The 24,243-nt window shown below is 33.3% G+C and overlaps 1 protein-coding gene across 1 annotated transcript in view; it reads left to right on the top strand.

Annotated features, from left to right (window-relative positions):
* The window catches only part of SEMA3A (semaphorin 3A), a 479,868-nt gene extending 468,065 nt beyond the window's left edge, over positions 1-11,803 (top strand). Inside the window, exons 18-19 of the mRNA XM_057733716.1 lie at positions 6,897-7,039; positions 8,395-11,803. Of these exons, the coding sequence (XP_057589699.1) occupies positions 6,897-7,039; positions 8,395-8,850 (599 nt within the window). The 3' untranslated portion in view covers positions 8,851-11,803. The remainder of the gene's footprint in view (positions 1-6,896; positions 7,040-8,394) is intronic.
* The last annotated feature ends 12,440 nt before the right edge of the window (positions 11,804-24,243 follow it).

Raw genomic sequence — 24,243 nt, 5'->3', positions numbered from 1 at the left:
AACAAAGTAATTTAAAATTTAAATTTACTTTAGCAATTTGATAAATTAAAAGTTTAAATTTTTTCTAAGATCTCATTAATTGAGTCTTTTTTGTACTTGAGAAATAGATTCACATGGACTTTCATACATATGCACGCATTTCTAGGTACATGTATGCATGGAAACTCACATGCAACAAACATTTACTGAGAAACTAGCTGGCATAAGCATCACACAGAACATTGGGAAAACATTATACAAAGCATTATCTTGATAAATAAACAAATAGTACCCCTATTATATAGCTGTAAATTTATGTTAAGTGTCCTACAGTATATGAGATTATTAAATCAGTTGTCAGCCATCTTAATATTCAGTCAGGTCCAAAATATTCATGAATGTCAAGGACAAATGTTAAGGATGTTAAGGATGAATGAAATTTTTGGTCTTCTTTATTAAAAGGATATTTTAAATATTTTATAGCTCCCCAAGAGTTATTGATTCATCCATGAAATACCTTTTTAGCTCATGCTACTTCAGGAGATATTAATCATCCACTTGAAGTCAAGTTAGAGTCTTTTTTATTGATAAAGTACCTGTTGTATTTCTAAAGAAAATAGTCTGGAATCCAGTAAGAAAAATCTAAGTAATGTTGTTTATACATAAGAAGGGTATATCTACAGGTTTCTGTATCACCAAGAGTTGGTGGACAACATATGCTTTCCTCCTTTGCTTGACCACTTACATTGAATAATATTGGGAAAAAATTTATAGTATAAAATATGAAAATTACAGTGTGGTGAAAACAAGTGGAATTAGATTTCTCTTTATGTAGTTCAGCAACTAACTGAATTAGCTAAATATTTAAAATAATTTGCAACTATTTTCCCTCCCCGAAATTGTTCTACTTTTATATTCATTATTTATGAAATTCAACTTTTTAATAACCTAAAGGGGGAGAACATCAACTATGACAGCAGAGGTCAAATTGTTGAGTGCATGTATATGGTTCACTACCTCACCTATCTCTGTCTTTTCTACATGAGATCAAATTTCCTAAGATTCTTACATTATTAGCATTTCAGTCTTGGGAGACATTTATGGGGTTAAAATGGAGAGTGAAATAAATGGAAAGCTGAAATGTGATGCCTTCTGTTTCTGCTGTATTGGAAGAGAATCAAATACTAAATAAGGCCTTTAGCAACATGATATTTCTGGCCAAATGATGGATATCATGACTTTTTGTTGTTACAAAAGGAAGCAATTTATTTAACTTCTTTCTTTCCTCCCATTCTTTCTGGTTTATTAGCCTCATTTCATTTCCATAAATTATCCCACTAAAAGAGGAAATGATTAATTGAAGATTGCTTCCTTAAAAACATTATTTCTCAGCATTAACAGCTGCAGCATATTGTAATATATGTTATTCAAACACACTGTGATGCTTTTAAAATAATTTTAATGTTTGTTGCTCTCAATTACTTTGCTCTAACTATTCAGTTCAACCCGTAAGGATTCATTATGCCAATTTAACAACTACACCCTTCTTGTCTACTGGTAATATTCATGGCAAAAGTTTGTATTCATAGTAGTTCCTTTTTAAGTGTGGAAGTATTGTTAAATGGATTAAAATGAGATTGCTTTCTTTCTGGAAAGATTACTTATTGGCATAGACATCCTTTAGAGACATAGGTATCCCTGGAGAAGTGAGAATATGTTCACATAATTTCTCAAATTTATTTCTCTTCTTATTATCCCATATTTGGAATTTTTAGTTTTGGAGTACGCCCGATTAGCCATCATCTCCTACCATATCTCACATCAACTCTTGTAACATTATAAAACTTAACAAATTTAGCAGACTCGAAATATTTACAGTTCAATAATGTATTCTGTCATAATGAGGATTATAAACCTTGTGCCATTTTAATTGATTAAACTCTTAATCATTTTTGTAATTATGATAATAACCCTCTGTCTTGAGAATGTCAAAGTTACATGAGATTTCAGCTTTTCAATGCAGAGTAAATTGTTACCTGGATTTGCCATTTAGCAAACATCAGCAAAGTGTTGATGACCACCTTATGCCAGAATTGTGGAACCCACAGTATGGAGGGAGATTATCGGGTTAATGAATACGTGTAACAAATAAGACTGCATGTGCTCTAAAGACATATAAAAAGAGATTTTTTGAAAGCATAGAAGAGGAAATAGTTTCATTGATAGGGATGAGAGAGCAGAATAACTGTTGGGAAGGAATTCATAATTTGTCTTATTATAGATTCTCAATAAAGGTTTTTAAATTTTGAATAAACAAGTTGAAACTATCACAAGAACAGCAATAACAATAATATCACCTCATATATTTATGACTACCTCTGTATCCAGACATTATGCTATTATTTGTATGTAGCTATATCTTAATAACAACAAAAATATTAAGGGGGTTATAAAAAATATGTGTTGTCTGTAGTTGATAAGTGAACTAATATATTTCACACAATTTGCAATTGTTTGATTAAAAGCAAAGATAGGATAAAGACAGCAGTAACGTCACACAGGCAAAGCAGATGTACTGAAAGAGAACAAAACCAGGCATGTGACAAGAACATATTAACTGAGAAGTTATAAGGATAAAACATGAATTTGTCTAATGGGTTTTCTCAGCCAGTGTGGGGGAAGAAATATGATCAACTGGTGAGTCACAGAGTTCATTAAAAAATTCAGTTGTTCAGGAGAATCTCAATAATTCCTGAAAACTAACATTAGAAAAATTTCCCAAAGATGAACATCAAGAAAGCACTGCAATACAGTGAACACCATAGTCGACAACTTTGGGACATAAATACAGTGAGCAGATCCATAGAGTATTGCCCTTGGGCTCCCTCAACCCCACCCAACAGGATTCAATAGCATCAGTTATATCATAGGATTAACACAATGTGTTTCATGTAAACTGCTCTTGGATCAGCTATAATCCAGAAAGAGATTTTAGATTAGATTTACCTATATGTGCAAGATTTCATGTCCTTCAGGAAATCTTTAATCAGCAATGTTTTCTCCGTTGAGCTTTTGATTTATATTGTGTACTTATAGTGCAGCCATTCTGTGCTGCCATTTCTATGCAGAGCTGTTTGTTTTAATAACAGTCAAAATGATAGGGTATCTGGCATCCAAAAAATTGAAAATCTAATAAGTTTAAAAGTCAAGAATAAAAATGTTGTTCCTGTTTACAAATTTTTTTGAGAGAGAGAAGAAAGAGACAGAGATGGGGGTAAAGGAGCAGCGGGAAGAAAGGAGGGAGAAAAGAAGAGAGAGAAAAACGTATTGTTATTAAACCCCTAATGTTTCCTATGTTGTACAAAATTTACTCAAGCGCTTGGGGTAGAAGGATCAGAAAAGGGAATGGATATTTACTGAGTGCCTTACAATAGTCTATTGGATGTAAGATCAGCTACAAGGATATATTGTACAATACAGGGAATATAGCCAGTATTTGGTAATAACTGTAATTGGAGTATAACTTGTAAAAATTGTATAAAAGTAAATTTGAAATTAAAAATTAAATAAAATATTTATTGAGTATCTGTTTGTAAGGTGTCAGGTGTGGAGAAATTAACAGAAAAAATGTTTACAGGGTGTGACATCAAAGCACCCAAATATATGAATGCTTTTGGCTGAGGCCACTTTAAATGAAACTTCTGGTCCTCAAAAGTTGCTGATGATAGAAACATTCTACTGCAGAAGAATTAACAGAAACAAGTGTACTCAGTGGAAATTTAGTTTTTTCAATTTTTGGCGATGGTAGCAGAATCTAACTAAAACATACAGTAGGAGACTCTCAAACCGAAGAGAATAGTACCTCTGCATACTGACTATGACCTATAGTTAATATGACAGGACTTTTAGCTTCACAATTTACTAACTAGAAGATTTTATTTTGTTTCTAATTTGGACAAAGGAGAGAAAGAAAGGGCTAATTTCAAGAGGAAGGAATCCTTAAGGTATTGGCAAGAGTAGTTATTAAGACACCAATGCAGTGAAGCAAATCCATCAGTTGTGCTTCTTATCTTATTCAGGTGGGAAAGTACCTGAACGTTATGATATTTCTTGAAGTCCATGACCTATTGCTTATACTAAACCCTAAACAACTTGGTATAAATTTATTAGATTCTGCTACAGATAAGTAACAGATGAAATATTTTTTTAAATTCAAGGAACATTTACTATTAAGATAATTCTTTAATGTTTTTTGGGAAACATTTTCTATCACCAGTAGAGAACTTGGAGAGAAACTAAAAACTAAGCAGATTTCCCAAGACTCTTAAGTAAAGTTAACAGAAAGCTCTCTGTGAATCAGTTAGTATGATAAAATTAATTGAGAAGAAGACAAACAGTGACTTTTTTTGAAAATGTACCTAATAGACATTTCATTTATTTTAAGCTCTATTATTTCTTATTATACAAGTTACATTGCGCTGTGTGTCAACTAATGTACTGAAGGATTTAAATAGATCTCTATGTTTGAAAGCAATAACATTTATACCTTAGATTTCTATAGATATCTGTAATAACTTGGACAAATTAGATGAGAGATAATATAAGAAAGTAGACCTGAGAGGCATGGCTGGTAAGAAGATACTGGTGGATCACTATATAGTTTGTTTCTGAATCCAGCTAGTTTTTTTCTGCGTTATCATGCTGTCGTGTATCTTATGATTCATTAATACATAGAGATTGAATGAAAAATCTCTTCCTAAAAGTAAAAGGATTTCTTTTCTTAATTAAAATTTTTTTTTTACTTTTTTTATTTTGTTGACGTAAGAACACAACATGAGATCCACCCTCTTAAACAAAATTTCAAGTGTACAATACGATACTATTCACTATAGGCATAATGTTGTATAGCAGATCTCTAGATCTCGTTTATCTCGCATAACTAAAATGTTATACCCATTGACTAGCAACTCCCCATTTCCCTTTCCCTCAGCCCCTAGCAACCACCATTCTGCTCTCTGCTTCTACAAGTTTTTGCTACTTTAGATACCTCATCTAAGTGGGATCATGCAGTATTTGTTTTTCTGTGACTGGCTTATTTCACTTAGTATGTTCTCAGGTTTCATCCATGTTGTTGCATATTGCAGATTTCCACCTTTTTTAAGGCTGCATAATATTAGAAGTAAAATAATTTCTAAATCAAAAAAGTGTAAACTGCCAACCATTAGCAGAAAAAAAATGAATTCTATGTAAACTCTAATGACCTCTGTGACAAGGCATTCTAATTATTCATGATAGCTCCTGAATCACAGATCTTCCATCTCATGTTGGACATAGAGATGGAATTCATCCATCCAAGGAAGCAGATGTCTTGCAAACTAGCACAGCAACACGTGCCATATCTATTCAGTCAAAGATATACTAACAATTTCAGAGGAAAGAGAAAAACACTAGCATGGTGAATGTGTGTATATACCTATCTCCAACATGAAATAAAATGGGACTTGGAATCTGTTAAATATTGTTTCTTTACATTTCAGTCATTTCATGTTTTTTATTGTTTCTAGGGGATTGATCTTTTGAATAAAAAGGGACGGATACTTCCCAATATTAGAAAAGTTTTGTTTCACACCTAAAATGATAAAGGAAAAAGCACAGGGATTGACATCCCTGGAGATCACAAATGCAGGCAAAAGGTCGACCATACACAGGGTGAGAATAGGAGGTGATGGCCATAGGTGTGTACAGGGATTGGATGGAAGCAGGATTTTTGAAAGCTTTAAACTTGGAGCAAACTTTACTGTCTATGACAGACAGAAGTACTCAGATAATTATAACAAGAGTAAAACTGTCAAAGTGATGCAGAAAAGGGGGAAACATTTTTTTAATTAAAAAATCTAGCTAAATTTGAAGGAGAAAGCAAAAATTTTTCATCTGTCTACACTGTCAGCCCTCTATGCATGTGAAAATATATTTATTATTTTCTAAATTAATTTAATGAGTTCCAGATTGTACAGGATATCATAATGGAAACAGGATTATACAAGATAATAAGGAGTTTTTTTTCTCTAATGAGTTTTACCTAGACTCCCTGTGTCGTACTTTTGATCTTAACTGTGTTTCATTTACCACATTGAAGGAGGTTACATAAAGGGTAAAATAATAGAAACTTAATCAGGAAACAGGCTTTCTTTTTGCTGCATTTTATTATGTTGCCATATCCTTTAGCCTAATTCTTGAAAGTAATAAAAGATGTGTCATTTTAAAGTAAGGACAATTGAAACCACATTACATTGTAATTGTGCATCTTTCTTCTGAGCCATCCTAAACATTTCACACCAATTAATCTTCAGAACAAACTTGTGGATTATTTAAGGGTTATTGGTGGAGAGTATAAACTTCCTGAACTCTACCTTCTGTAAAATACTAGATAAATATTATTGGTTCATGAATTTAATTTTACAGATGAAAAACAAACACAAAGAGGCAAAATTAAGTTCTCAGAAATGGACTATTGTTTCTAAAAACCAAGTTGAATAACTTTTCTGCTGGAGAATAGCACAGTGTACACTGGCACCATTAGTCAGAGCACAGAAGTTTATAAGAAAATAATATCTTGTAGAGTATTATCATGGCATGTAAAGATGTATACTGCACGCATGACTGATTTTGTTAATGTAATGCTATTTTCTAGTAGATAAATCTCTGTATATGCTTTATATAACCCATAACAAAATAATTAGTCTATTCAGGTAGACACTTGAGTTCTGAAACCTTGATGTTTCCGCCATCCTCAATCAAATTGAAAAAGACTTCCAACTTGGCAACAAATTCATCTCCTGAATTTCTGAATAAATAATTTGGAAAGTTGAGTTTACTTCTTTAACATTTTCTCATTTCATTTCCCTATCACCGGCCAGATAATCACCATGGCTACAGCTTTGAAGAAAGAATCATCTATGGAGTAGAAAACAGTAGCACATTCCTGGAATGCAGTCCAAAATCACAGCGAGCTCTGGTCTATTGGCAATTCCAGAGGCGAAATGAAGAGCGAAAAGAAGAGGTATAGGAAAGAAACTGAATGGATTAATTCTAACATATACTATTAAATGACCCCAGTTATGGTTGAAAAAAAAAGTACCGTGAATATTTATTCTTTTCTTAACCTACCAATACTCATTCATTAAACAAGTATTAATTGAAGGCTGATTTTAAGACAGGCTTTGTGCTAGGAGTTAAGAGAAACAAAGGTGAACTGGTAACAGGTTCATCCTAGACGCTGTTTCGGGATATATTTTAGAGACTTTTTTCTTCCTGGAGTTATCTCCAAAACAATTATGTTATCTACATTCATATACAAGAAAAAAAAATCTAATCCTCCTAACTCATTTTAACTTTTGTTCCATGAATTCTGCTATCCAAACTTTTTTTCCTCTCTCCATTAACTTCTTTGTCAACTGGGAAAGGGCAGTTAAGGGAAAGGAGTAGTAGGTTTGGGATGAAGGATCTGAGCTCCCTATATGAACTCTGATGTGAATTATGCATATAGTTTCATACAAATCTTCCTCCTCAGTGGATCCATTTAATCCTCTGTAAAATTAAAAAATTATACATAGAAAATCTCAGTGAGAACTCTGAACCTTTAAAACTTTTTTAAAACATTAAATAAGGGTAACCATACTATGTAGGTGATTTGTGAATGTACAATGTGCAGACAATTTTACAGACATAATCTGAATATAAAGTAAAAGTCCTTCCATTATCTCTTTTGACAATTGAAGCAGTCTTTAAACATGTAATCACATCATATAAATGTTAAGGTCAGTTTTATACATTACCAGCTTAGGCTTTCAGAGATCTCTTTTGTAAAGTGTATTCAAAATAAAAGTGAGGTTAGACATATTAAATAGCATATCTTTCATGTCACATCTAAGACTTAGGAAATTGAATAAATAAGTAAGCATGCAATCCCATGTTTTTTCTGCTTGCTCAACTGCTGAACTTATTTTTTCAAACCTTATTATAAATTCTTTCTAATGATGCATTATTTTCTAGTATCATGTTTTCTGTATTTCCAATTCCAATATCAGTGTTAACTTCCTCTGTACTTCTATACCTTATTTCAAATTTATAAAATAAACTTTGTCCTTTCATCCCATTATCTTTATTTTAAATTATTATGAGAAATTCCATTAAGACAATAGACAACTAATATTTTGCAGTACACCTTAAAAACAGTTGGAAGAGATTTATAACACTTCTCCCTGATTAAAAAAATGCTATCATTTCTCTTAAACTAGAAATTTTATTTACTAGTAAAGTGTGTCTTGGTACACAATCTAAATTTTTGCTGAGACAGAGTTTTGGAGCTTATTTTTCTTGTAAATATGTATGATTTTGCTGCTTTTCTTTTGGTAGATCAGAGTGGATGATCATATCATCAGGACAGAACAAGGCCTTCTACTGCGTAGTCTACAGCGGAAGGATTCAGGCAATTACCTCTGTCATGCCGTGGAACACGGATTCATGCAAACTCTTCTTAAAGTGACCCTGGAAGTCATTGACACAGAGCATTTGGAAGAACTTCTTCATAAAGATGATGATGGAGATGGCTCTAAGACCAAAGAAATGTCCAACAGCATGACACCTAGCCAGAAGGTCTGGTACAGAGACTTCATGCAGCTCATCAATCATCCCAACCTGAACACAATGGATGAGTTCTGTGAACAAGTTTGGAAAAGGGACCGAAAACAGCGTCGGCAAAGGCCAGGACATACCCAGGGGAACAGTAACAAATGGAAGCACTTACAGGAAAATAAGAAGGGTAGAAACAGGAGGACCCACGAATTTGAGAGGGCACCCAGGAGTGTCTGAGCTGCATTACCTCTAGAAACCTCAAACAAGTAGAAACTTGCGTAGACAATAACTGGAAAATGCAATATACGTGAACTTTTTTCATGGCATTATGTGGATGTTTACAATGGTGGGAAGTGCAACTGAGTTCCACCAATTATAAATTAAGTCCATGAGTAACTTTACTAACAGGCTTTCTTCTTAATACCAACACCTAATAGAGGTCAGGTGAACACAGATGTTCACACTAGTGACTTAATGTTTCCTATGAGATTTCACCATACAGGTTTCGCTTTTTTCTTTGCCTGAGAAATAAAAATGTCATTTGCCATATTGCCATCTAAACAAGAAAAACTGCATCAGCAAAGCCATTTTATTGAACTAGAAGTTTAAAATAAACTGCATGGATTTACTAAGCTGATGAATATTCCAAAACCTTGTTGGATTCAAGGATATTTTTTGTCTACCAGCACTCGTGTTTATATGTACTGGAGGAGTAAAATGATACTAAATGAAATGGTCTGTGGAAATATAAAAAACATAAACCATCCATCATCCAGAAGAAAAATGGAATACACTGATCTACTACTGATGTCTTCTTCCAGCTTTGATCTAAAGATGTATTTTATTAAAACTATAATTTAAATGTACCATGACAAATATGCAGAAAAATTAGCTCTTTTCTAAGCTAGAGTAGGTTTTTGTCTTACAATTATTGTGCTATATAGTTTTTGTTTTTAAAAACTCCAGTTGTGTGCTGCTTTTTTAAAAATATTGTTTTCCGTTTTGCAAGAGGAATAACAGATATTGTCCTAGAAACACATATACAACTGATTCCTAAAATCTGGATATAAATTATGCTTTATTTCTCTGAGGAATTAAAAAAAAAAAAAAAACACCTCCCCCTTCCTTAAATATTATCTAAATTAAATAGCACCTGCATAATGTTCTTAGAAAAAGATGATTAATCGGAAAAAAAAAGAGAAGAAAGGAATCGATTTGTAAATAAAATGCATTTTGTTGTACCTAATGGATCAACAAAGAAAAGGAACTGCATATTTCATGAAAATAGTAAGCATTGCTTTAATTTAATGTTAATAGAAAATGTCTTAATTCTGCGCTTGAATTCCTGCCTGATATTTGAGACATAAAAACTCTCTCTCGTGACTCTATTAGATATTTTATCTGTGTCACTGATTTTTCTTTTTTTGGGAAGAGGGAGATCAGTAATATTCAGAACAACATCCTAAAAGCAAATTTCCCAAGTCTGTCTACATTTTTGTCAGCTGCCTCTTATCTCACCTCACTTAAGACAATTATCTGTCTAAAGAACGCATGACTCTTTTTCAGGTCAATGGCAGCAACTTTTACACAAACTATTTTCCAGGACATAACTCACACTTAAAACGTGTAAAGCTCTTTGTCTCTTGCAACAACTTATCAAATAAGATAAAAGATGGTTAACTAAGGGCTTCTCTGCTTCATTGTCCTAAGATGATTCCTTGAGATTCATTGACTTCAAGATGTAGAAGACCTTCAGCATCACAGTACAGTTTCTTTTGCACTGTACTCACCTTTCCAAGAATTCCTCTCTGGGTCCTTCATCATGCACAAAAATGCAAAGGAAACATCTTATTGCTAATTAATGAAAGCAGCATTTAAATTCTAACTCTAGCTGTATTGGGATTCTAATTAACTCAGCATTTAATTTCTCACCTCAGACTACAGTGATTTTTAAAAAACGTTCTCTATTAGCTGAAATATTTCACATATGGAAGCTCACGTTTCAGTTTTAATGATTACTTTGAATAAATGATTTTTTTGACGTTTGTTTCAAACAGGAGCCTAAAAATATGCTACATTCAATTTTAGGCTCCATTGATTAATACAGTGTTACTTTTAGAAGTATATCCTTAAATGGTAGCTAAATTTTAAATTATTTGAAGGACAGACTCCTGTAGAGGGAAAGAATTGTTTGAGATATAAATCAAAGAACAAAGAGTGCTCCAAAAATAGGTCATTTTAAAACTTTTCGTAGAGTATCTTAACTGTGCTAAAATTCAGTGTTGCATTTTATTTTAAATCTGCAGCTGAAACAAATTTATTTGCAATAACAGAAGTATCTTATTTCTTATTAGTCCTCAAAAATAAAAGATTTGAAGGGATAGAGATTGTATAATTTAGGGATGTCTTCCAATATCTGAATGCATTTTGTTTAGCATTATGAAATACCCATTGAAAGAAAGTCTAGATTTCAATTAAAAGAAACAAAAACAAACAAATCCACTGGCATATCTTTATAAATCATCAGGTCTAAGTTTTCGAAGAAAATTATAGATAAAACTTGCAGGTAAATAACTCTACAGTGATAATCGTCTGCCAGTGTGTATTGAGGGGGGCAGTTTGCACAAAAAATAATCAACATCCCATTTAATTCAGTTTTAATAGACTTTGGCGATGCATGTATCATCAGAGTTGAAACCTTGTTAAGACATTCATGTGACCTTGAGCAGATTATGACAGCAATCTTAAGATAGGAAAAAGATGCATCACAGCAGAGAAATTATGCCCCATTTGAAACCAATGTAAAATGTAAATGCATGTAAATGCACACTTAATGCTACTTTTTATGTATTATTTAGTGATTTTCAATGGTATGTGTTTTAAGAGTTTTGCTACCTACACCTTAGGCAAAAGAGATGTAAATAATTTTGAAAAGAAGAGGAAGGACAGTGTAAAATGCAACTTTTTATAGGTACTCCATTTCAATGTGTTCAACATCATTCTAAAATGCAAGGTTTTCCCACATAGGTGACAAGGTGGCTTATGTGCTATTTAAGGGCAGAAGCTGTGTGCCCATTCAATAAGCATGTTTTTGCCAGGTAGTAAATATGTTCCGTATCTGTATTTATCATTGCATTTCAGATGGGAACTAGAAAACTGGAGAGAAAAATGTAATGATACTGCTGCTGTAAATCATTCCTTTTAGCATGTATTCAGTTGCTAAATACACATTTCTTCAAAATATTTGAATTCAGATGTCTTTACTGTTCCGTGTAGCATATGGTGTCAAGGAACATAAGAAAAGGTTGAGAACCAGAGTCAGGTTGCTAGCAGATTTATTCATTGTAGCCATGTGTAAACTGGGATCTATACTTATGGTGATGATGTGAATTTTATGCCCTTTAAATTAAATGTTGTTATTTTATTCCTTACTTAAAAAGCAAATATGGGGATGAAATTCCATAATATGTCATTATATTAATCAGTTTGGTTTCATTCAGGATCTACAAAGATGCCTAATAATTGTTATTGATATTGCCTATCCTGAAGGTCATAAGCAAGTATTTTATTAATATGGAGTGATTAGTATAACATTTTGAAATCTTTGTTAATTAATTCTTTTTTAATCACAGTTTTCATTCAATTTAATGGAAATCTGTCAGGTTTCATGGCTTCAAAGACACACTTAACCAATAGGATTCAACATCAATGTTATAATGTGTTAAACTGGCCTAATGCCAAAGACATCCATGCTTTTTATTTTAACTTTGTTTGTAATAATTATTTAAAGTCATTGTTAATGTTTGCAAAATACGTTTCCATAAAGAAGAAAACATTTTTCAAGAAGTCTGAAAAATGCTATTAGTTTGATTCCTAACAATTTTTATACTAATTAATTAAACATACTTTTGAAAGTTAATATAGTAAGAAGACCTGTATATGAAAGAGAGGATGAAGCCACAGAAATGGTGCCTCATATAGTATGGCCATTTCCACAGTCAACCTGACTGAAGAAGACAGCTTGGTTTTCATTTCAAACATGCAAGCACACACAGGCAGAGGCAGAGGTACCAAATCAAACTAAACCAAAAAAAAAAAAAAGATTTTGAATATAAAGACATCGGGCTTTTAGACACTTTGTTCTTTAGAACCAGATTCCTACACATTCTGTTAAATTCTGTTCGGTCTTGTCTACCTGCTATGTGCTAGGCACTGGTAGGTGATGACGATGCTAACATGAATGAGGCATCACCCTTGTCCTCAAGAGCTCACAATGAAATAAAGAAAATAGATTGTAGTATGACTTACCATCATCTTATCTGGCCAATCTTTCCTGATCCTCCCATCCCTAGATTGAACTAACCATCTTTTCTGCACTGAATCTGTGCCTTGTATATAACTTTTATTGCCACACATCACAAAAGTGTAATTTCTTTGTTTACAGCCCTGTCACCTTTCCTAGACTGTGAGCTCCTTGAGGGCAGGATTTGTATCTAATTTATCTCTGCCCCCAGTGCCTAGCATGATGATTGGCACAGGGAAGGAGCTCTTTAAGTTGTTGCTGGAAAGAACCAGGTTACACTGTGATGAGTACCAAATGCAAACTCACAATAAATGTACTATGGGACTGTCCAGGTTTTCCCAATACCATTTGCTGAAGAAACTGTCTTTTCTCCATTGTATATTCGTGCCTCCTTTTTTGAAGATTAATTGATCATAGGTGTGTGGCTTTATTGCCAGGCTCTCTATGTCTGTTTTTGTGCCAATACCATGCTGTTTTGATTACTGTAGCTTTGTAGTATTGTCTGAAGTCCGGGAGGGTTATGCCTCCATCTTTGTTCATTTTCCTCAGGATTGCTTTCACAATTATGGATATTTTGTGGTTCCATATAAATTTTAGGGTTATTTATTCTAGTTCTGTGGAAAATGTCATGGGTAATTTGATAGGGATCACATTAAATCTGTAGATTGCTTTGGGTAGTGTGGCCATTTTAACAACATTAATTCTTCCAATGCGAGAGCATGGGATATCTTTCCATTTCTTTGAATCATCTTTGGTGTCTGTTATCAGTGTTTTATTGTTCTCAGCATGTAGGTCTTTCACTTCCTTGGTTAGGTTTATTCCTAGGTATTTTATTTTTTTGACCTGAATTTTAAATGGAATTGTTTTACTTTTTCTTTCTAATAATTGTTAAGTGTAAAGAAATGCAACAGATTTCTGTATATTAATCTAGTATCCTGCTAAATTCATTTATTCTAATAGTTTTTGTGTGTGGTCTTAGGGTTTTCTGTATAGAGAATCATGTCATGTGCATACAATGACAATTTTACCTCTTGCTTTCCAATTTGGATACCTTTTATTTCTTTTTCTAGAACACTCCCTCATACCATATACAAAAATAAACTCAAATTGGTTTAAAGATCTAAATATAAGACATGACATCATAAAAGGAAACATAAACAAAACATTCTCTGACATAAATCACAGCAGTGTTTTCTTAGATCAGTCTCCCAAGGCAAAAGAATTAAAAGTAAAAATAAACAAATGGGGCCTAATCAAACTTAATAGCTTTTGCACAGCAAAGTAAACCATCAACAAAATGAAAAAGCCTATGGAATGGAAGAAAATATTTGCATAATGTGACTAACAAGGGGTTAAGGCCAAAACATACAAACAGTGAATACAACTCAATATCAAAAAAATAACCCAATCAAAAAATGGGCAGAAGACCTAAGTAGATATTTCTCCAAAGAAGACATACAGATGGACAACAGGCACATGAGAAGCTGTTCAACATCGCTAATTATTTAGAGAAATACAAATGAAAACCACAATGAGGTATCACCTCACACAGGTCAGAATGGGTATCATCAAAAAGTCTACAAATAAGTGCTGTAGAGGATGTGGGGAAAAGGGAACCCTCCTACACTGTTGATGGAAATGTAAATTGGTGCAGCCATTAATGGAGAACAGTATGGAGGTTCCCTAAAAAACTAAAAATAGAGTTACCGTATGACCCTGCAATCCCACTTCTGGGCATATATCCAGAAAAGATGAAAACTCTAATTCGAAAAGATACATGCACCTCAGTGTTCATAGCAGCACTATTTATAATAGGCAAGACAAGGAAATAACCCAAGTGCCCATCAACAAATGATTGGTTTAAGAAGATATGGCACACACACACACTGGAATATTACTCAGCCATAAAAAAACAATGAAATAATATCATTTGCAGCAACATGAAGGAACCTAGAGATTATCATACAAAGTGAAGTAAATCAAACAGAGAAAGACAAATATTATATCACTTATATGTGGAATCTAAAAAATAATACAAAACAGAAATGATTCACAGACTTCAAAAACAAACTTAACGGTTGCCAAAGGGGAAATGGATGGGGGAAGAGGGATAACTTTGGCATGTGGAATTAGCAGATACACACTACTATATATAAACTAGATAAGCAATAAGGATTTACTGTATAGCACAAAGAATTATATTCAACATCGTGCAATAACTTATAATGGAAGAGAATCTGAAATATATATATAAAACTGAATCACTTTGCTGTACACCTGAAACTAACACAATATTGTAAATCAAATACAGTCTTGCTTTAAAAAAAAAAAAAAGTGCTACGGGATCAAAGAGGAGGGAAGAATTAATTTGGTGAGAGAGATCATGGGAAGCTTCAGAAAAGAAGTGACACACAAACTATCAAATGAAATATAAGACAGATTTGCTCAGATGAAGTAAAAGAAGGTAGTCTGGGCAGAAGGAATAAGGAGACTGGAAGAAAGGTATGAAAAATGCTTTTATTTTGAGAACAAGTATTCCAAATGGAGAAAGCATGGAATTCATAAAGAAAAGTAAAGTGCCCCTCTATTATGAGTCAAAATGGTGCAATTTGTTTGGTTTTTACTGGATTTTGGTTTATTATTCTCTGTTTGTAGCTCATATTCTCTTCACTGGCACATAGTGTCATTCACTCTGCTTCTTTATACCCCCTACCCACCCTTCGCTCTCCCTACCTATCTTCCCTCTTAATCTTGAGCTTTTGTTATCTTTACTCAGCTGGAGTCATAGCACTGTAGTGTTCCCACGATCACCTTCAAATTAATCTTTATGCCATAATCTCTTTGCTAGTTCAGGTGACCACAGGTCAGCTGGAATTCAGAATTTCACAGATGAATGGCTGAGAGAAGATGGCTTCATCAGGTTGGCCCCTCTCTTTCTCTTATATTTCACCTACCTTCAGCATTACCTCATTCTTACTAGACTGCTAGGTCATGGGTTCCAACATTGCCTAGCTAATTAGCAAGGTGACTTGCAAAAAAGACTTCACCAAAGATAGCACTGAAATAGGAAGCCTGTATTTGTTCAGTGGATACCCTAGATGAAGTACTTCACAGCTAAACAATGATGCAGGCGAGGTTAGCACATATGGTTGATAGGAAAAGACTCCTATTTTTTTGAAACAAAGAAAGAAAATGTTTTAAAAAAAAAGCCACATATTGTCAATTCCACACCACCATTTTATTATACTGTCAAATTTTTTCTCCTGTAACAAAAGAATGTATTTTATTTCTCTTAATTTAAACATTATCCTTGTAGACAGTTTATTTATACAGTACCTAAGCAAAAGTTTTCATAAATGTGTTCAAGTCATCAGAGTTTGGGTAATTTTGAAGTTTCAACTTTCATCCTCTCTTTGTAAACCTCACTGAAGAATTAGATCTCAAGTAAATACAGTTTTTTAAAATCCATGTTATTTGTGTAGCCCAGTTCTTAATGTTTTGATTGTTTTGTTGATAACTAAGTCCAGGGAGGCTTAAACTTTTTTAGATGAAGCTTTGTGTCAAAAATCAAACAGCTTTTCCACTTTAGGATTTGTTTACTACACCTCAATTTTTAGGGTGTTTGCACCTTTGAATTTCAAAAACGAATGAATTTCGTTAAGTCCTCAAATATTTTATATGCAGTGATCTAAATTGCTGGTAAATGTCAACAAATTAATACAGATCTCCACATACCATTTAATAAATTCCACTTGAATTTAGATACTGACTAAAAATGGTACATCTATGTTGCATTGCTGGCATCTACCAATTTCAGAAACATTGCTCATTTTCTTCTATGCACTGCTGTTGATTCTAAGTGTATGTTTGTTGAAATTAATTTTACTGTATTTGGTTCAAGAAGCAGATTAAATATATTACCTAGTGAATATTATACAGCATCAAAAATGAAATCTGGCATCCATATGGAAAAGTGTACTGTAAAAAAGTATATTGACTTCTTACAGTCATGAAGTATATTGACTCAGAAAAGCATAAGTAAATTCTCGTCCCAAGATTATTACATTTTGACCCAAACAGTAGTCGAGTCATTAACTTTAGAAACATGCCATTGTTAAGGTTTCTCCTTTAACCTCTTCAGCAGTATAGAATTAAAAAAAGACAAAAAAGAGTATCACATACTCTAGATTACAAAATCTCTAATCATTCAAAAAATAACATCCTGTTCCCTTCTTTGGAAATTGGAAAGTAATTTGCAACTATTTTCATACTGGTCTTTAAGTTCCTCTTTGACATTAGGCAATATTTATTAAAATTATGTAACATCAGGTAGCTCTATATTCATTACTGAGAAGTAATATTCTCAAACTTCTTTAAAGGAAATGTTTATATATTTTTATAAAATTATCTGATTGATAATTAAACATATTAAACCCAAGAGCAGAAACTCTTTATGATGTATCACATTATGTTAAAATTTAATATTATAAAATAAAATCAAATCAATATAAGTAGAAGTTTAAAAGCATTAATAAAGCCTCACTAAAGATACTTCCTGGCAATAGTAATATTTTAATTTTTATATCACTTTATAAATTCAAGGTATTTTTGTGATCTCATTTGATCCTCCTTATTTGAAGTAGGGCAATTTTATTATCCCAACTTTGTAGGAAAGATAAGTAATAAGTGGTTTGTCTTAGATCTAACATTTAGATTTATTAATTAATAATTTAGATCTAATGTTGAAACAGTAACCTTTTAAACCCCAGATTACAGTCTTGCTATTTGATCCAATTGGAACAGAAACTTTTATTACCACCTTTCATCATACAGTGAAAAAAAGTACTCTGTTAAACTTTTAATAAATTACCACTGCAAAAGCGTTATTTTAATTTAAATCATCTAAGAATGATGTACATTCAAAAAACAATTTATTGACTTGGACACTTGATAACATAAGATATTGATTAACATGGAAGATGAATGAACCTATGAAAAGTTGATCAAGTGTTCAGTTATAAATAACACTTGATGTCTATACTTTCTCTAAGAAAAAAAATTGAAGAAAAAATATTAGTTTCTTCATGCACCTTTCTTAAGCAGTTGAAGCAAGAAAGAATACTTTTATACAAAATGAGCTTTTTTCACATATTTAATTATGTGACGGAAATACGAAAGAATGTTTTTGGAATCATACATATATTCATAAAGTCTGTGTTTATAAATGAAAGTAATTTTGTTGGAAAATACCTTAATTTTTTAATAACAATTTGAAGTGTATACTTTTGTGAGAAATAATACACAATAATTTAACACATCAAGGACATCTCACAAGCAAATTTGGAAATTTCAGTTTTTCATAAAAATATGTAGCTAGAAAAACTCTATAAATACTTTTCACTGAATTGCTGCTTCCTAATATGCAATAATTATCAATGCCTTATGTCAATAAAAACCAGAAGAAATTCTATATAGGTTCTCATTCTTCAACGGTAGTAATTATAACCATTCTAAGTACATATATTCAACTTAAATATATATAATTTTTGAAATAAATTATGTTTTTACTTGATGTATACATCTAGATTATATAATTTTAAGACATCAAATTAAAGAAATATAATAGAAAATTTCAGGAATTCTAAGTTGTATGGATGATATTTTGTTGAAATTCTAAATTCTTCAGTCTGCTACTTGGTTTTAAAATTCTCCATTACCACCCATTAAGTGGGCGGTCACTGGTCCATGGACTAACCCAATGGAAATGAACTCTAGCAGACACAACTTCCTTTGGAAATAAACATCAAGATCTGGTAACTTCCAGTTTCAAAGTCCAAGATCTGGTAACTTCCAGTTTCAAAGTCCAAAATTTAGTGTTAAATGTAGATTAGAATTGTCAGTTTCATGTGGATGTCTCTTTCATCTCCAGTTGCATTATTGTGTCACTTCTGTTGTACCGTATGGTATCTCACAGTTGTGTGTTTTGAAAACTGGGTCAATATGGTAATGTTTTAAAAAAATATTTGCATATTATTATGAGCCTATGTTCTCAGGAAAAATAGCCTCCAGTGAAGAAAAGCATTCTTACTACCTCCTACTGCCACTTCCAAAACTTTGTGCTGAAATCATAACTTTAAAACAAAAGAAACTCCTTGTGTTTTGAAGATCTTGCCATCTTCTCATCATTTTTTTTAACCTTTAAAAAATTAAATACTAATATCCTTGATTCTCTTCCATCTTCTGCAGTTTCTGGCACATCTTTCCTACCAGTTAGCAATCCATCTTACAAAATTCAATGTCCTCACTGATGACCCATCTAACATCATGATTCCACAGTTAATTGACCTATTTCTCCAATTCACCTTCAGTCATCAGCCAGAGACTGGGAAGGCTTTAGTGGCATGTAAACATAAAACTTTGAGGATAAGGACATGAGCTATGATTAGATCAAGGAAAATAGAGCACAGTTTCCAGAAAGAGGGGTGTGGATGTAGGCCTCAGACCATTTATTTTGCATGTGTTGAGTACATCCTAAGTAACAGACACAACATGCTGTACATGGGTTTCAAAGAAGAGTAAAAATTAGTCTCCCTATTTTGAGAAACTCACAAAACCAAACTTCAAACACCATAAATGGGATATACTAATATTAAAAGTAGTAGTCATCATAGATACAGTAGTACTAGTAGTAGTGATATTAACTGTTTGTAACATACTGTTTTCTTTACTAAGTGCTTTATTTGTATTGCTTTATATAATTTATATATATATATATGTATGTATGTATATATATGTGTATATATATATACACACACACACAAGTTATATACAGTTTCCAAAGTTAGCGTTCTCAGGCTTGGAAATAAAACACTTCTCTATACATTATTTCATGAGCCCTCTTCCAGAAAACAAAATAATTCTTTTTATATAGGCCCAAATATATAAATAAACCATTTTGCATTGTGTGCTCTTATATATGAAAAATCCTTGAAACGTAGTCTGAGCAATCACATGTGCTGATAAAGAACTTTCAAAAATAGAATCAGAGTTAAAAAATACACAGTATTAGAAAGAATTATATTTCTTGTAGTAAAATAATTTACAGGGAGAAAATATAGGAACAGGCATTTACTTATCGTCTCTAAAGAACACATGAAAAAAGAGCACTACCATAATTCACACCTAGAAAGATAATAATTTATGCAAAATCACTCCCTTTAAAAAGTAGGGATGGAAAGAGACATGACACCTCAAAACCCTGCCAAGCTAAGGATAAACATAAGAAATAAACCATATGTGTTGTGGGAGGCAAATCCACAAAGAAACTGTTAGGCAAAAATAAGACCCAGCTATGACATGATCCAGATGTTCACTAATACGAAGGTCTCAGCAAAATCTGACAGACATCAAGGTCTGATAGGAGGGGATAAAAGTTCCAAAAGTGCGAACACTGATCGGGTTCAATTATTTGGTAATTCTTTTTAAATAATTGCTTTTTGTTTGAAGTATTGTCATCTTTCAACTCTATTTTGGAAATTGTAGCATAAAGAGATGAAATAACAATGCAGGCTTTGAAGTAGAATTATTCTATTCATATGAACTTCAAGAGAACATTTGGGCTGGTCCCTAGAAAAGCCTACTGTATATATTAGAGAAGCTGGAAGCAGGGAAAGAATAAGGACTGTACGAAAGTATTTTGTACTGTCCCTAAGTGAAAAGAGCATGAAATTAAAAACTCAGTGGGATATATATATATATGCGTGTGTGTGTATGTGTGTGAGTGTGTTTATTCATGGTAGTGCTGAAGATGATTTTCAGAGAAAACTGAACTAGACTTTCTTTTATGCCTTAAGTCTAGGTCTACTCTCTGGATATATCTCTAGGCTCTGTGTTTCACAGTGTTCCTGATCAGTCCTGCTATGTTTAAATGTCTTGCAGTGAATACAATACTGCTCACCTTTGTACGCTCAGCTTTCATTTATTGACCACATGATGTTATAACATACTTAACATTAAGGGATGGGAAGATACTGCTCCAAAAAAATAAGAAATTTTAAGAGCAGAAAAAGTCTCAAATGTTGTGAGAGTGTGATGCAAGAGAGAATGGGAGCTGGGAGGGCAAGGGAAGAAAGTGAATTAACCTTTAAAGGAGGTAAAAGCATAAAGGAACACAGGTATCATCTCTTATTAACAGTGCAGATGCTTGGGTTCTTGTGTATGTCCTTTTTGTATCCTGGAGATGCCAGTCTTATGTGCTATCAATCTGTCTTTAACTTGTCTACTTTGGTTAACCATTCACTAAGTCCAGCTTCTCAAAACACGTGGTCAAAGTGTGGACTACCAACATGGGCATCACCTGGGAGCGTATGAGAACTACAGACACCTAAGGCACTCCCCAGACCTACTGCATCAGAACTGGCATTCTGGCTCAATCCCCAGACAGTGTTTGAGCAGCCATACCCCGACCCTTTCCTATAGACATGGTTCTCATTCTCTTTCAAGCACTCCCATTTAGCTCACACTTCCTGTATTTCACGGCTGATTTCTTAAGACTTTACTGGCCCAGTGGAGTCTACTGCCTTTGTCGTATGAAGGCTAATCTGCTTCCAGGGTCTATGGGCTCTACAAGCCTGAGACCAGTCACTAAGATGTCTCAGTCCTAGGATATCAGTTAAAAATTACTTATCCCATTACTTAAGAGAAACTGTTACATATTTAGAGAATAATTGTGATGGAAATTGACAGAAGGTTGTTGTGTTGTAAGTAATATTTACCTGTCAATGATATAGGCTAGATTGCAGGTGGGAGAATCTTACTTGGAAGATATTTCTACTATTCAGATTTTTTAAAGTGTGGCTTCCTGTATTTCTTTAGTTTGGGATTTTTTTTATTAAAAAAGAATATAGAAAACTTCAACTGTATATAGTTTTATCTAGTTTTTGAGTAACATTCTTAGGAGAGGAAGTGTAATGCAATGAGAGAGTATACTTTATACATAATATCGTCATCTCATTTCCTTTAGATTTCCTAGGATAAAGAAGGTACAAATTTTCCTGGACTATTTCAGCATTAGACTTCCTAAAATTTGGCAGCAGAATGAGTGACTGCTTGAATTTCTCAACCACTTTTTCCCAGTAATTTCATAGTATTTAAATTCTATGAAGAAAATATAGTAATTTAAATACTTCCTATATATAGGACTACTCGGATTACCAACAGAAAGCCTTTTAGAATTAAATATGCAGTTTAGCAAAACAGTAATCAAAGGCTATTTCCTTAGAATATTTTTGTGCCATTAAATCCCAATAACGTGTAGAGCTTATACTTAAAAGCATAACCAGCTTTAACAGTGTACGCATGTGTACATGCTATATATTTCTAAGATTTATTTTTCACTTCATGCTGGGTGGTCTTCTACTGCCTTTTACACTACAACCAACTGATCCTAAAGTTCAGGGTTATTGAAAAGCATTATAAATATAATCCATGTGTGCATTGTTTAAGTACCAGATGATATTTACAAAGGTTTCAGCAACTCTGCCAGTTCACTGCCAGCAAAAATTACCAATGTCTACCATTAGTTGTACAATCACAAATGTTTTTGTAAGGTTGAATTCACCCTGATAATCTTTCCTGGCAAATTCTAGTAGGACTGTGAAGGAATGGTATTATTTATGTTGCACTCACTGTTGCGTGTCAAAGCAGCAGATACTGTCTGTTTAAAGCAGCCCTTCAACTTCTTGTTGGACTACCCATTGTCACAGATCTATACATTCTTAAGAAAAGAATGTCTGTCCTTTAAAGAAAGTCTCTATGCTATTTTTTCTACGAAAATAGTTTGTTGATTAGCAGCAACATGTAAACCTATTAAAAATCACTTCCAAAAAAAGCCATTTAGGACTAAAGTATTGGATGTTTTATGTCAATGAGATTTCAGGAAGTGGGGGACTTTAAAGCTCAAGGGAGTTTCCAGTCATGGAGTTTAAAAAGTGCAGTTTTCTCTTAAGCTCTCTGTAAATCATTTTAAAATACTGCTGATTTGCTAATGTGTAACACAGACTTCTAGATTTTTGTTGGGGAAAAAGGATAAATTGGGAGCAATGAGAATGGGAGTCTGGGGGCAATTTGAGGTACAGGAACGTTTCCAAAGCAGTTTTGGAACAGTTGTAAGGACAAGATGAAGTCAGTACCAAAGAGGTGCTAGTTTACTGTCCCAGAGTCATGAAACATAAGCATTTCATTTTGTACCATTGAGTATCAGCTTCTTGATATGACTTAATAGCAGGTTATATTTTTATATTTTTAGCATAAAAGGGGAACCCTTGGATAAAATCTCATATAGCATCAACACCTATGTCATTAACCAAAACCCAGTGCTAAAAAATGTAAAACCCCAAATTTTCATTAATTGCAAATAAACCACTCCAAGCTCAGGTCACTTTGGCAAATGTGTTGTCCTAAGTTACATTTGTGACAGTTTCCTTGAGCCTTTAGCAGTTGTTTCCTTGGCCAGATACAATGAAGAATCCATGTTCCTTTACTGGTCAATTCCTGTGCTGATCAATAGTGGCCAGTAGCTTATGACTTATAAATGTTATGTAAAGCAGTCAAGGTTTTAATAAGTCAGAAGTATTGGTAAATTAGAAGAACTACACTTTCCAGGAGGCTTGTTATCCTTTCCACTTTGGGGCTGAAGAGAGGACCACAAAGGACAAGGGTAGAGGACTCTGACCACTTTCAGAGAAAAAGGATGTCTCCCCAAGCCAAAGCAAAAGAGCTACATGTGGCTGAGAGGTCAGAGGAGATACCAAAAAGTGGAAGTAGTAGGAGAAGTGGGAGAGAAGGTGGACAGGGAACTAACTTAACCTTCCTTACTTTAGGAAATCCAAATTTTCAAAAGGAAAGTTACAGTGAAGCTATAAGGAAGATAATTTTAGAATTTGGGTTCATCTGAAAAAGGACGCAATTAAGGGATTGATTCAGGGAGTTGCTTATTTAGCTGGAAATACAGATTCTCAAGTCTTGGGTTGTTTGATCTAGGTTCTAAAGAGCTGTGTGTATGTGCTAGTGTTTGTGTGTGTGATTGTGTGTATGTGTGAGTTCAAACATATCTAAACTAATAACCCTCTCTCTATTTATTCAAACTTTAAAGCCGGTAACTTGTAGAGCCCTTATTTTCAAAGCTAAAATTGCTTGTTGGGAATCTACAGTGTTTAGGTCTCAAGCACCTATGCACTTTCCCCATCTTTGCCTTTTATATACCATTCGCTAATAGAATAGCTTATAGCTCCTCTTTCGCTAGGAATGTACACTTCAGTGAGGAGAAA

This window comes from Hippopotamus amphibius, chromosome 4 (assembly GCF_030028045.1).
Source record: "Hippopotamus amphibius kiboko isolate mHipAmp2 chromosome 4, mHipAmp2.hap2, whole genome shotgun sequence".
Classification (NCBI taxonomy): domain Eukaryota; kingdom Metazoa; phylum Chordata; class Mammalia; order Artiodactyla; family Hippopotamidae; genus Hippopotamus; species Hippopotamus amphibius.
The sequence above is the reverse complement of the archived record's forward strand: the minus strand, read 5'-3'. Positions and strand labels throughout refer to the sequence as shown.